The sequence below is a fragment of the Enhydra lutris genome, unplaced genomic scaffold (assembly GCF_002288905.1).
Source record: "Enhydra lutris kenyoni isolate GAN:26980312 unplaced genomic scaffold, ASM228890v2 scaffoldscaffold15, whole genome shotgun sequence".
NCBI classification, from domain to species: Eukaryota; Metazoa; Chordata; class Mammalia; order Carnivora; family Mustelidae; genus Enhydra; species Enhydra lutris.
Genome location: NW_019154099.1, coordinates 50553338 through 50567265, shown reverse-complemented (window position 1 = coordinate 50567265; position 13928 = coordinate 50553338). Strand labels below are relative to the sequence as shown.

The 13928-nt window shown below is 41.5% G+C and overlaps 1 protein-coding gene across 1 annotated transcript in view; it reads right to left on the bottom strand.

The window, feature by feature from the left end:
* Positions 1-9117: 9117 nt before the first annotated feature.
* Positions 9118-13928, bottom strand: part of LOC111146916 (importin 5) — a 44221-nt gene continuing 39410 nt past the window's right edge. Inside the window, exons 25-26 of the mRNA XM_022502675.1 lie at positions 12741-12882; positions 9118-11665 (exon numbers count right to left, since the gene is read on the bottom strand). Coding sequence (XP_022358383.1) covers positions 11579-11665; positions 12741-12882 — 229 coding nt within the window. The 3' untranslated portion in view covers positions 9118-11578. The remainder of the gene's footprint in view (positions 11666-12740; positions 12883-13928) is intronic.

The following is a 13928-nucleotide window of genomic DNA, read 5'->3' as shown; positions in this document are numbered from 1 at the left end:
CAACCAGCCTAGCTTGGGTCAGCTGTTCCATCCCTTGTAACCATAAAGATGAGATCATTTAAGAAAATGGAAGCCCCCATATTTGGGGGGGAAGGGGAAAGAATGCCTCCTCAAAAGGAGACGGACACACAAATTTTAATGAGATCTAATTTATTAAAAATTTTTATGGTTTGAGCTTTTGGTGTCATATCTAAGAACTCTTTTCCTAGCTCTAGGATCCAAAAATTTTTTCCTAGTTTTTTTTTTTTTTTTTTTCTGCAAGTGTTAGAGCTTTCCATTTCGCATTTAAATTCATGATCCGTTTTTGAATTAATTTTTGTATTCAGTGTGAACTTCATTTTTTTGTCTCTGGATGTCCAATTTTCCAACATTGTTTGTTAAAAACACTGTTCTTCCTCCATTGAATTGATTTGTACCTTTCCTAAAAATTAATTGGATGCATTGCTTTGATCTATTTTGGGGTTCTCTTTTCTCTTCTATCAATCTACGTGCCTCTTCTTCTTTCAGTACTGTGCAGTCTTGGTTACAAAGACTATGTACTAAGTCTTAACATCAGGAAGGGTATTTCCTCCCACTTAATTCTTCTTTTTCAGAGTGGTGTTAGCTATTCTAGTAATTCCGTATAATTCTAGTCATTCCATATAATCTTTGTCATTCCATATAAATTTTAGAATTGGATTGTCTATATCTGCAAAAAAAATCTTGCTGAGATTTTTATAGGAACTATGTTGAATCTACAAATATTTTGGGGTGAATTGATATCTTTCCTATAGCGAATCTTTCAATTCATTAGTACCTAATACCTCTCCATTTATTTAGATATTCTTTTACTTATTTTGACCACGTGTTGTGATTTTTAGCACACAGATCCTATCCTGTTTTGCGCTGCAAAGGACCCTGTTAATAGGGTGAAAGATAAGTTCTTGGCTGGGAAAAGTATTTGCAAATCACAGGTCTCACAAAGATCTTACACCTGTGCTATATAAAACTTGACAGTAAAAGAAACCACACAAATTACAAATTACAATCCAATTGTAACTTAGGCAAAACATATAAGTGGATGTTTCACCAAACAGGAGTGTGAATGGCAAATAAGCACGAGAAGAAAGATGTTCGACGTCATTAGCCACGTCATAGTTTAGTACACACAAGCTTGGATCGTGCACGGACATTAATAAATTGAGCATTCATGCTGACGGCTTAGTGTGGGAGAATTAGATGTGTTCATGTTGGCCACTGATGACAAAGGATAGAATCAAACAAATCCAGTGTCAGGTCAAAATGGTGTGTTTTTACCACATAGAAAGGCTGTATTGTTTTCTCCAGAGGCATATGCCAAATTTATAACAATGTAAGAACTATCCACCACACGGTACATATATTCCTTTTCAAAAATGTGTTAAGTACATAAGAGCTAGTTTAACCTGTTTTTTAGGGTAGCAGATGCTAGTTTTCATATTTTCTGATATTTATCCCTAATGACCCCCTTAATCCTACTATGCTGTTATTTTGATCATAAAACTCTTGTGGTTTCTCCAATTTCTTCTGACTTATTTGTTTAACCATATTGTACCAGGCCACAATTCTTCTTTTTAAAAAATATTTTATTTATTATTTATTTGACAGACAGAGATCACAAGTAGGCAGAGAGGCAGGCAGAGAGAGAGGAAGAGAAGCAGTCTCCCCGCCGAGCAGAGAGCCTGATGTGGGCCTCGATCCCAGGACCCTGGGATCATGACCTGAGCCGAAGACAGAGGCCAGGCCACAATTCTAATGGGAATGGACAGAACCCTTGATCTAAACATTACTTTAATGGGTGCCTGGGTGGCTCAGTCAGTTAAGCGTCTTCCTTCAGCTCAGGTCCTGGTCCCAGGGTCCTGGGACCGAGTCCACATCGGGCTCCCTGGTCAGCAGGGGGTCTGCTTCTTTCTCTTCTCCCGTCCTTCCTCCATTGCTCGTGCTGTCTCCCTCTCTCTCTGTGTCTCCCAAATAAATAAAATCTTTTAAACCTCCCCCATAAAACCCACATTCCTTTAGAGAATAATACTAGTACATCTTCCAAATCCTACCATTTAATAATCAGTGTATGTGCGATTCAAATAGCAATGAATTATTTGCCATATATTTATTGAAGGTCAAATAATTAGTTGGTGTTTATCATGCACTGACTATATGGAAAGGGTTTTTAAGAAATCCTCCAATGTGGAAAATTTTCAAAATAATTTTGCATAAGTAGCAGCTCAGGCCTCAAGCTTTACCAAGTTTATGTTGTTAATCAGATCATTTGTCTCAACAGTGAAGAAGGATCAGAAATGATACACTCCAAATGCACTGACAATGAGCTCAGGAGAGGACTATTCCACTAGAGAATTACCTGCTATCCTTTTGGCCCCAAGGGCTCGAATTATTCACATTAGCCTGTATTTCTTGCCTATTTATGCTCTGAAAGTTGGCCATGGAAGGATGAAAGTAGAATTCTGATGCCACAGGAAATGGCAGCCATCTGGTATACCTGATGTCTGAAGAGAAGAAAAGGCCTCACGTTGAGGTATTTCTAATAGAATTGGTATATTCTTTTTTTATTTTTTTCAGAGATTTTATTCATTTATTTTATTTTAGAAAAAAAGAGAGAGAGGGAGGGAGCATGAGGGAGTACAAGGATGGGGGAGGGGCGGAGGGAACGCGAGAAGCAGGCTTCCCACTGAGCAAGGATCCCAACACGGTACTTGATCCCAGGACGCTGAGATCATGACCTAAGGCAAAGGCAGACACTTCACCGATTGAGCCACCCAGGCACCCATGGAATTGGTAGTTTCTTTAGAAACAGCTTCAAATACGTTAGTATTTCTCCCCCAAGATGATGCAACTCAGAGTCCTTGTTGTTTTAACTTTTGAAGTCATGATGTTCCTCTGCTGCCCCCACAAGGTTCTCAGATTTTTCTCTAGAAAGACAAATTTTTAAATAACCAAATACACCACCCAAAATAGAATATAAAAATCACCCGTAAGCTGCTCATAAGGCAAACTGATAGTCTCAATTATTAAAAACCAGTGATATTATCTTTCACAGACTTACTTCGTGGGGTGGCTATTTACTTCCTACTCGCACCTTTCAGGATGACGAACCTTTAAGATATATAATTACAAGATATTTTTGCATACATTTTAAGGTTAAAGAGCAAAACCTTTTTTTGGATATCTGATATCTTAAGTTTTAGGACACCCACAGTACAAATGAGTCACAAATTCCAACTTGATTATTTTTTCACTGCGTCCACCATCAACCTATCAACTCCTTTTTTTTTCTGAGATAAAAGAATTTTCCAGAATTGTACTAGGCATGAAGGGCCTGGGGTTGGGCAGGGGGGCGGGTGGGGGCGTGGGCGGGCCCACTATGCACCTGTGACTTCCCAGCGCTGTGTGTGCCTGACCTCACTTAGGACCCTGCCAAGTAGGTCTTTATTTTCCCACTTCCCAGTTAGCAGACTTGGCATCCACAAGCCAAGTACATTTTCCAAATCCCCCCACTTAATAACAGTGTGTGTGCGATTCAAATACCTCCAAAGTCCCCGCTCTTTCCCACACGGCATGCTAGTCCTGCGAGAAAACCCGCATCCGTTCCCTCTTCCTCTTAGGCTCTGGTTTTCCATCCATCCACGCCTGCTTTCGAGCAGTTCATGGAGCACCTGCTCTTCGGGGTCTGCCAAGATAAGAGCTGAAATCCCTCCAGTCTGGAAGGCTGCAGGACAGCGTCAATGCACGTCATACTACCTGACTACACCCTTTGCAAAATGGGTCAGATGGTAACTTTGACGTTCTGCGATTTTACCGCAACTAAAAAAACAAAATTAGAAAAAAACGAGACACAGAATAAAATATCGGTTATGTAGAGATGTTGGAAGGCTGAAAGAGGAAGAAAGGGGATACTGAAGTGTCGGTACTTTCAGAAATGAGCCACGGTGCCTGGGGCGGGGGTAAGAGAGATGTTACTGCTCTGGGAAGCAGGTGGCTGCCCAGGGCCAGCCAGAACCAGAGCTCAGGGGGTGCTGGGAGCTGGGAAGGGGAGGATGTCCCTTCTCCTCTCCCTGCCCCATCTCCTACTGGGGTCTCCCATCCATAGGATCCAAACAGAGGCCAGCTGGCCAGGGAGTCCTGCAAAGGCACTGGGGCCAAGTCCCAGCCCCAATGTGGGAGAGCAGAGAGAGTGGACGAGTGGACCTTGGAGCCAAGAGACTGGACTGGAAGGACCAGCACAACTGGTGGATTTGCAGCCTGGGTGTTCTGTTAGGTAATAGGGTGGTAATGGGAAGTTTCCCAACAGTGAGGATACTGTGGTATTTACAGACATGTCCTTATTCTTAGGAAACGCATGCTCCAATATTAAGGAATGAGGGGTTAGGATTCTGTAACTTTCGCTAAAGATAAGATTGTTTGTGACACAAGGAGGGCAAGGCAGACTGTATTTAGGGAGACCATGGCGACAGGTGTAGGGTCCAGAGCAATGGCGCTCTGCAGGGTCAGAGACAGGCTCAACAGTCACCCCCACAAGGACAAGTGGGGATTTCTAGCTCGGGGCAGAGTGGGGCTCGGCGTGTGGGAAACTGGGAAGGGGTGACACTGGGGTGCTGGGGTTCTGGCTGAACCTACCTGGCAGGACCCTTGCTGGCTCGCCAGGGGGGTGGGGTGGGGCACAGGGAACCCGACTGGAGGTGGAGGGGGCTCCCCCGACAGCACGATTCTCGCCACGCTGGACAAGGCAGGGAGGACAGTGGGAGTCCGAAAGCCGAGGCCCATGTGAAGAGCTCAGAGGAGCCTGATCAGAGCTCGCTCAAGGAGGCAATTTCTGTCTCTCTCAAGGGTTCTGGAGGTAGCTATTTGGGGTGGTGAGTCTGGAGAAAGGGTATATAGGAGCTCCTTGTGCTATTTCTTACACTTACCTGTGAATTTGAAATTGTTTTGAAATAAAAAATTTTAAAACCCCAAACCTGTACAGTTCTTTAGTTTTTGGTTCATGCCTTTGAGCGTCTGTTGGCCGAGCCATACTCTTGCCGAGATTTGTTTGTCTAACCTGACAGAGTACTCAGTGCGTCACACTTCTCATCACTGCGAACAAAACCTGTCGATCCTGTAGGACTGCACTGCGAGCTTTGGTCAAGAAAAAGCATCTCATAGACTACACTTCAATCATGAGTACCATCTGCATGATTTTTGTTGTACCCTCACAGCAACTGTACCTCTATTTACATTATAATTTTAAAAATCAACTCACCGGGGCGCCTGGGTGGCTCAGTTGGTTAAGTGTCTGCTTTTGGCTCAGATTCTGATCCTGGGGTCCTGGGATCCAGCCCCCTATCAGCAGGGAGCCTGCTTCTCTCTCTCTCCCCCTCTGCCTCTTCCCCAGCTTGTGCTCTCAAATTGCACTCAATAAATAAAATCTTTAAAAAAAAAAATCAACTCACTTTTTTTTTTAAAGATTTTATTTATTTATTTATTTGACAGAGAGAGAGAGAGAGAGAGAGAGAGAGCACAAGCAGGCAGAGAGGCAGGCAGAGGCAGAGAGAGAAGCAGGCTCCCCACTGAGCAAGGAGCCCGATGCGGGGCTCGATCCCAGGACTCTGAGATCATGACCTGAGCCGAAGGCAGCGGCTTAACCCACTGAGCCACCCAGGCGCCCCTCAACTCACTTTTTAAAGCACTTTAAAATTTTAAATCGTTACCCCAAACGAAAAATTGGTATCATTTGCTATAAATAGCAGGCAACCACAAAAATAAACACATTAAACACACAACTCTGATATTAAATTTTTAAAAAATGAAATGCTAGTAAAGATCATTATTTTATGAAAATGCACACTTGAAAATATGCTCCCTAATGGGAATGAGACTTTCTATGCCAATTTAGTAATAAAACGCTATTTAGCCTGATGCCGCTTAGTTTAAAATGAAATGAGGTTTTAAATCAATATGATCTAGTTTTAACAATTTGATGAGAACAAGTACTGAGCATATCCATTTAAAAGGCAAAAATGTTAACCTCCATCTTTGATAGAGCTGGTCATTGATAATTCTTGGCCCAAAAGATGTAAATTTTATTCCAAAAAGCCATTTGAATATTTATCACCCTGGAAGGATACATACGAACAGATCATTTTCCTTCTGTGGAAGATGTTTAAAAAATATTTTTCAGACGATTTAGTAGGTTGGAACTTAAAATTTATTGCAGGGACACAGACCTTGAGCGGGCCAATTTCAAAGATTTCTTTCACAGCAGAGGCATTTAGAGACAAAAAATTTAGGTTAAGTTAATCACTGTTGGCTTATTAAAAACAAACAAACCCGAATGTCTGGTTAGAGTTCAGGCTAGGTTAACTAGGCAGGTGGGTAGTTTCTCAGAACAGTGTTGTTTTTTTAGAAATACATTAAAAAAATTTTTTTTTAGTACTCTGTATAGCCAATGTGGAACTCTCTTAAACTCAACCCTGAGATGAAAAGTTGCACACTCTACTGAGACAGCCCGTCACCCCTTAGAACAGTTTTTAACCCAACTCCTGTCCATCAGAAAGACACAGAGGCTTTTCTTTTCTTTTTTTTTTTTTTTTTAAGATGTTATTTATTTATTTGACAGAGAGAGATCACAAGTAGACGGAGAGGCAGGCAGAGAGAGAGAGAGGGAAGCAGGCTTCCTGCCGAGCAGAGAGCCCGATGTGGGACTCGATCCCAGGACCCCGAGATCATGACCTGAGCCGAAGGCAGCGGCTTAACCCACTGAGCCACCCAGGCGCCCCGACACAGAGGCTTTTCATCAGGAATGCTAATTTCCTTCCAGAAGGACATTATGAATTACACAGAGCAAAAATGTTCTGTTGGGGCCAAGTCTATGAACTTTTCTTTCACAAGGAAAGCTGAGAGGGGCTAGCTGAGGCATGAGAGTGAAGAGACTTTTCCCTGAATAATGTTTTATAAATCTTGAATTTTGAACCAGGTACAGGTGGCCCTCTGTGTAAAACGTTACATAATTAAAAAAAAAAAAAAGACTTAGCAGAATTTGAGCCTCTTCTCAAAATACCCACGTACGAACTGAGGAAGAGAGCATTCCTTATCTATTGCCATCTGTTTCAGAAAGTATGTCAAGAATCTTTTCATAAATAATTAAAGTATTTCCAGTGAAGTGTTCAGGTGAGTCCCGGAGCGGAAAGCTCATATTATCAGGAGGTTTTCAATCTTGGTTGGTCTGGGAATGTTTGAACGGGGACTGAATGGAGCTGTCCCAGTAAGGCCGCTACCCTGAGGCCCCTGGCACTTGGGTTATACATCATTCCACCAAATTGCCACCAGCACTCCCCACCACACACAGATCAGAGGAAGCATTTGGAGCATCCAAGAGAAACTATTTGGAAATAATGCTGTCTATTCTAGCTAGCTCAGGTAAAGGCCAGGTTTGCAAAGAAAACAGGCCCAGGCAAGAAACCAGTGGTCTCGTACACCAACGTGGAATGGGGCTGAAGAGAAACAGCCCCTGACCAGCACATCTAAGCAGTTTTCCAAACAGCAGGAAGCCTGTGGGGCCAGGTGGGAGCTTGGGGAGGCAGGGCTCTGGAGGGCTGTGGACTGGAGTCAGATGGCATCGGTGGAACCAGACCCCACTGGCCAGCCCCCGGCCTTGCAGGCCTCCAGGAAGGACTCCTAGGAACTGGCCTCTGCACTAGGAAAGCAAGCTGCTTTGGGGTGATTGGGGTCCCTGAAGGCCGAAGCAGGGCTTCACAGTCTCTGGTGATAGACCCTGAGGCTTCCATCTCGGGAGGGGAGCAAAGGGTGATCTCCATTGCGAAACCAGAAAGCCCCCCTTAATATCTTCAAATGCAGTCTTCAAGGAACCTCAGAATCCTTCCTACTGTCACTCAGGAGTCATTGCTCTTCAAGGAAACGGTTGTAATTTCAACCCATTATAATGTCTCCACTTTAGTGTTGCTATTTTATATTCTTACTCTCTACTCATTTTTTAAAAGATTTGACACAGAGTACAAAACAGGGGGAGCAACAGAGGGCGAGGGAGAAGCAGGCTTCCTGCCGAGCAGGGAGATGGAGGCGGGATTCGATCCACCATCTATCAGCTCCCTGCTTGGCAGGAAGCCTGTTTCTCCCTCTCCCACTCCCCCTGCTTGCGTTCCCTCTATCAAATAAATAAAATCTTAAAAAAACAAAACAAAACCCAAAAAACCCAACCAACCAACCAAAAAACCACCAGCTACAATGTGAGCTTCTGGTCCTATGGCTTATTGATCATTTATTTATTATAAATGGTAACCTTTTCTCAAGACCCAACTCAAGAACACTAAAAATTGGCATGTTGCATTTTTCTCAAAATCTTTAATAATAAATTTGAAAAAAACCTTTTTATTAAGACTTTTAAAAAATTTACTCAAGAGAGCACCCATGCGAGCACGAGCAGGGGAGGGTCAGGAGGGGGGCAGGGTCTCCTCCTGACTGCTGCTACCCCCATCAGTGGCACCGATCTTTAAAAAAACGTTTTTGTGGTGTTTCGCACAAAAACCATACACATTGCACTGCTTTTGGATTCCTTTTTTTATAAAGTAAAAATTGAGCTATAATTTAAGTGTCATATTCAAATAAAAGTAGTATGTAAAACAAGGTCAAATACTGTCTAGTAAATGAGTGTCAGGCTGATAGAGCTGTGTAAAAAAGGGGGGGCAAGTCTAATCCCGGAAGGTCTTAAGAGTTACCCCTGCCCGTGCTTCAGAAGTTCAAGAGTGCGAAGTAAAAAGCCAAGCCTACTCCTCGCAGGTCATCCGCTCTCCAGCAGTGGTCCTCAGAACGTCTGGAGTGAAGGGAAATGAAAGATGGCAGGTTTGGGCCATCGCTCCTTTGAGGCAAAGAGGGATACAAGGTGTGAGGTGACTTCAATGGAACAAGACAAGAGCCAAAAGATTGTTTGGTACTTCAGAGAATGAAGCTATACTAAGTAAAACATTTAACTAGCCCCTTAAGTCTTTCGAACTGCTTAACAGGAAATCATTCAAGACTAGATCATAAAGCTGTAATGCTCCCACCACTGTAAATATGCACCCCCCTTATTTATTATGAGACCAGGTGCATCAAGAATGCTGCTTTATTTGCTTATGTATTTAGTGATGGTTCTGTTAGTCAAACTACAACTCCAGAGTCATGATCACGTTGCCTTCCCATTACAGAAGTGTCAAATTAGCTTTAAGACAATTTACTTTTCTTTAAATTTACAGCATTAAAAAAATACTCCAAATGAGTTCTGCTACAAATTTCTAACACTTGTGCACGTAACTTAATCCTTTGTTACAAAATACCCAGAAAATGTAAGAGCCACACACATTATTTCCTCCCAGAAATAGCTTGGATTCATAAATATATCATTACTGGTGGACATACAAGGCCACTAGGCAACTCAATTTGGTACAAAAGGAAAAAACATGAGCTTTCATCTTGTGTAGACAAAATGAGGTATTAAAAATGTTTCCCCGGAAAATTCCAAAGCACTGTTAATTCATGAACATATTACAGTGAGCTATGAGCCCTGGATTGCAGGATCACATAACATTAACAGCCTTGAATACCAACCTTCCCCAACAGATTCGATTCAATTTCAATGACACGTTTCTCTAACGTCTCTCCAGAAGGGCGGATTTGCACCCCTTTACTTCCTTCAGGGATCTTACGGACTCTTCACTCGTCCATCTTCTGACTGTCCCATTAATGCTTAACCAGAAGCTATGAAGAGTCGTACCTGAACGTGCTTAGCACGGAGCTCCACAGACACGAGATTCTCCGAAAACGTGCGGCCAACCTGCGACCACACGTCCATGTGAACTTAAAAGTGTGCCACATTTTTAACATGCTTTCTTTCAAGTGTAGTAATAATTTATATTCAAAACAAAAGTGAATCTGCGATTGGCATCAGTACATGAACTGGCTTTTCACACTATTCTACGTAAGAAAGCACAAAGGAGTTGTCTTGACACGTTCTACTCCCACAGGAACACAAGGTATGGAAGAGCTCCAAACACTGCCCCGGACACACCAGCGAGCAGTCGTGGAGGTGCCGGCTGAGAGCAATGCCTGCGCTGGTGAAGTCACTCAGGGTTGTCTGCCAGAGCCCGAAGCTGCTGGGCTAACGATGTTGTGCTGAAAACTGAAAATATATTTGAAGGGTAGCTGCTACCAAGTGAACCATCTAAGAGAATTCATTCTTTCTATTCCATTTCAGATTTTGTTTTAATAAAGTAATGCAAATAGCTTAAAGAAAAAATCTTTAATTTTAAATTCTGATCTATGCATAAAATTCATTTCTTTTTATCACGGTTAAATTTAATACAAACTATAAAAATGTTAACACTGAAGTTTCAACAGAAATCTGTTAAGATCCCTTAGAAAAATTACGTAAAGAAACAACAGCAAGTCATTTACTGGTATGAGATTAACACACAAAGAAAAAAAAATTCACACATTTAACTGAATTTACCAGTAAATAATTTTAGGCATAATATTTATCATAAAATTAAAAGTTTGAAAGTTGTGCGTGGCTCCGTTATCAATTACAATTTGCAGTGAAAATACTGAGCCAAATCTTTTTTCATCTACCAGGACAATCCTAATTTTAAAAAACTATTGGCTGAAATTTGCAAACCTTAAAAGGATACTGATTGTGAAGGAATAGGTATATAACTTAGTTTAAATTAAAGTAGAAGATGGTAAAAACTAGACACTTTAATTAATGTTCCAACTGCACAAGGAAAATACTAGGGGAAAAAAGAAAACATTCAAAGCCATTGTTACTACTCTAAAAAAAATATTAGCTTATTCTTGTATTAAAAACATTAAATGAATCAAAGCCAGACAGTACTGAATTTTTACACAAACTTCTTTTGTATTTCAATGTTGTTTATTGAGGAGCGAACGAGAGACTACCGCCAGACACGCCAACGACGCTTCACATTCAAGGGCTGGAAGCTGAAAAGCTTTCCAAATTGAGTCACTGCATAAGCCTTTTGGGAAAAAACTGAAAGTGACATCAAATAGGACATCTTCATGCTTGTTTTTGTCTTCAGCTTTTTTTTTTCTTTTTTCAATTTTTAGATCTACTAGTTTGTTGGGTAGAAGGCTTCTTTCTACCCCACAAAGAGACTCACACTCCGATTAATAAAATTAACACTAGGTGTATAGCAAATTGTTTTTAACAGACATCTACGCTGAGTGATCTTAATGCTGTTTTGTCTTAAATTTCCTTTGTCTAATGAGAGAACTTAATTTCACTTCCCTTTCACGTTCACACGGGTGGCTTATAGCAGTAGAAAAATACTCTTCAGTGCTACTGTAGGGCTTACGGGGAACCTCTTCTGTAGTATGAGAACCCTTTCAAACACCACTCTGAAACCCAGTGCTTCTCTTCCCGCTGGTGTGGCCTTGCAGAAGAACGGCCTACACAACACAACTCTACCGCTCTCTTTGCTCAAAAACAAAACAAAGAAACCTAAACAAAAGGGTAAACGTTTATTTGGAGTTAGTTTTCTGGTGGTGATATTAAGGCCCTTCAAGCAGAGTTCAGGAGCTCCTGTATGGCTGCCTGCTGCTCGGGACTGAGCTGTGCTATGCACTCGGTCCACAATCCTCCAGAAGTCTAGGAAAAAACAGTTTCAGAAATTTAGATTCAGTGAAATGGTCATTTAGAAGTATTGTACTAACCATCATTAGGTAGACTGTAATAATGCCAAATACTTTCTTTCAAGGTAGAGTAGTTTCACGAGTATCCTTATAAAAGCAAGAAATCTGTTCATATCTTTAAAGTTCATTTACACTAAGTTTTCTTCATTTAGTCTGATCTGATAAACCTATACTTGGTAGAGGACATAGTCAAGTAAACAACAGGTAAGAGTTCGGGGAGCATAAATCATTTAAAAGACTTTGGTAGGTGACATCTTACTTACTATTCAAATCTCATCTTTTTTTTTCCTTCAGACAATGCAAAAAAAACCCTACATGAGGGACGCCTGGGTGGCTCAGTTGGTTGAGCAGCTGCCTTCGGCTCAGGTCATGATCCCAGCGTCCTGGGATCGAGTCCCGCATCGGGCTCCTTGCTCAGCAGGGAGCCTGCTTCTCCCTCTGCCTCTGCCTGCCATTCTGTCTGCCTGCACTCGCTCTCTCTCCTCTCTCTCTGACAAATTAAAAAAAAACAAAAACAAAAACAAAACAAAACAAAAAAAACCCTACATGAGTATGTGCTAAGCACCAACTGTAAGATTCAAAATGTCTCAAGTTTAGGACAAATGTTTTAGTGCTAATAAAAAAAGTGAGAACACACAGACCATATATTAAGTAATTTGAGCCTTGGAGATAAGAGAATATAAAAATGAAATTGGCGGGGCGCCTGGGTGGCTCAGTGGGTTAAAGCCTCTGCCTTCGGCTCGGGTCATGGTCTCAGAGTCCTGGGGTCGAGGCCCACATTGGGCTCTCTGGTCAGCGGGGAGCCTGCTTCACCCCTCTCTCTCTGCCTGCCTCTCTGCCTACTTGTTATCTCTGTCTGTCAAATAAATAAAATCCTAAAAAAAATGTTAAAAAAAAAAAAAAAAAGAAATTGGGTACCTATTTCTTTCTAATATAGAAAAAAGGAAAAAAAAAAAGCCCCCAAACCAAAACCAAACACCTCTCAAAAACTATTTTATTGCCCCTTCCACAATTTCAGCACAACAGCTTACCTGTACTTGACGAACTACATTAGCCAGACGTTTGGCACAAGGATCTTCATGTTTAATTGCCTCATGCATTTCTCCTTCTGCAATTATACTGAATATTTTGGGCAGATTGGTATTGTTTGGGCCAAGAACGATGGGGTGATTACTGACCAAAGAGAAGAAAGCCATTAAAAATGAAAATTATAAGGAAAAATCACTCAAGCACTCATACTTTCCTACATCCTTCCTCCAACATAGAATTTTGTTACACAATTTTGTTCTAAGATGATTATACATTCACTAAAGTCATATTCAGTGGGAGGAAAACCAGCTGATTTATTAGCTCTTCAATGTCTTGCCATGTAAATCAGGAAAAATACTTGGCTCATTTCTTAGATTTGTTTTAAGGGGCAAGGAATAGAATGTTCAAAGTGCTTTATAAATAATTTGTGACTTAGTTAAGGGAAAAAAAGATCTATTACTAAGAATAACAGTTTCTTAGCACTATTTTTATTTATATATGGCAAAATTGTTTCCAAATAAATTTGAAGTTTAAAAGGATTTAGAGGCATTTCAAGAGTATGTTGGGAAATAAACTTTATACGAGTTTAATGGAAAGAAACAGGATAGTGAATTTAACTAGAATTCTAGCCTTTCATTAAGAGACTTTCAGAATAGTCATTTCCAAGGGAGATGACCCAAGAGCATAACGGAGAACTGGTGGCTTCAGAGGCAGGAGCAGATAAGGAGTGTACAGTCTCCAGGATGGCTATCACATCCCCGAATGACAGTTCTCCGTGGGAACACTCAAACACAGCACTTGTGTGAACAAGAACTTAAAAAGGCCTGAGGGAATATGCCCACTGGCCTATTTCTACAACTTCTAGGAAAGGAGTGGTTGTAGTCCTTAAGAGTTATTCATGAATAAAAGCAGTAATTAACAGCGACAGAGCCTATATCTGATTAATACTTGGAAGACAGGGGCGCCTGGGTGGCTCAGCGGGCTAAAGCCTCTGCCTTCGGCTTGGTCATGATCCCAGGGTTCTGGGATCAAGCCCCACATCGGGTTCTCGGCTCAGCAGGGAGCCTGCTTCCCCCCTTTCTCTGCCTGCTGCTCTACCTACTTGTGATCTCTCTCTCCGTCGAATAAATAAATAAAATCTTAAAAAAAAAAAAAAAAGAAAATTTGGAAGACCGACACCAAAGAACACA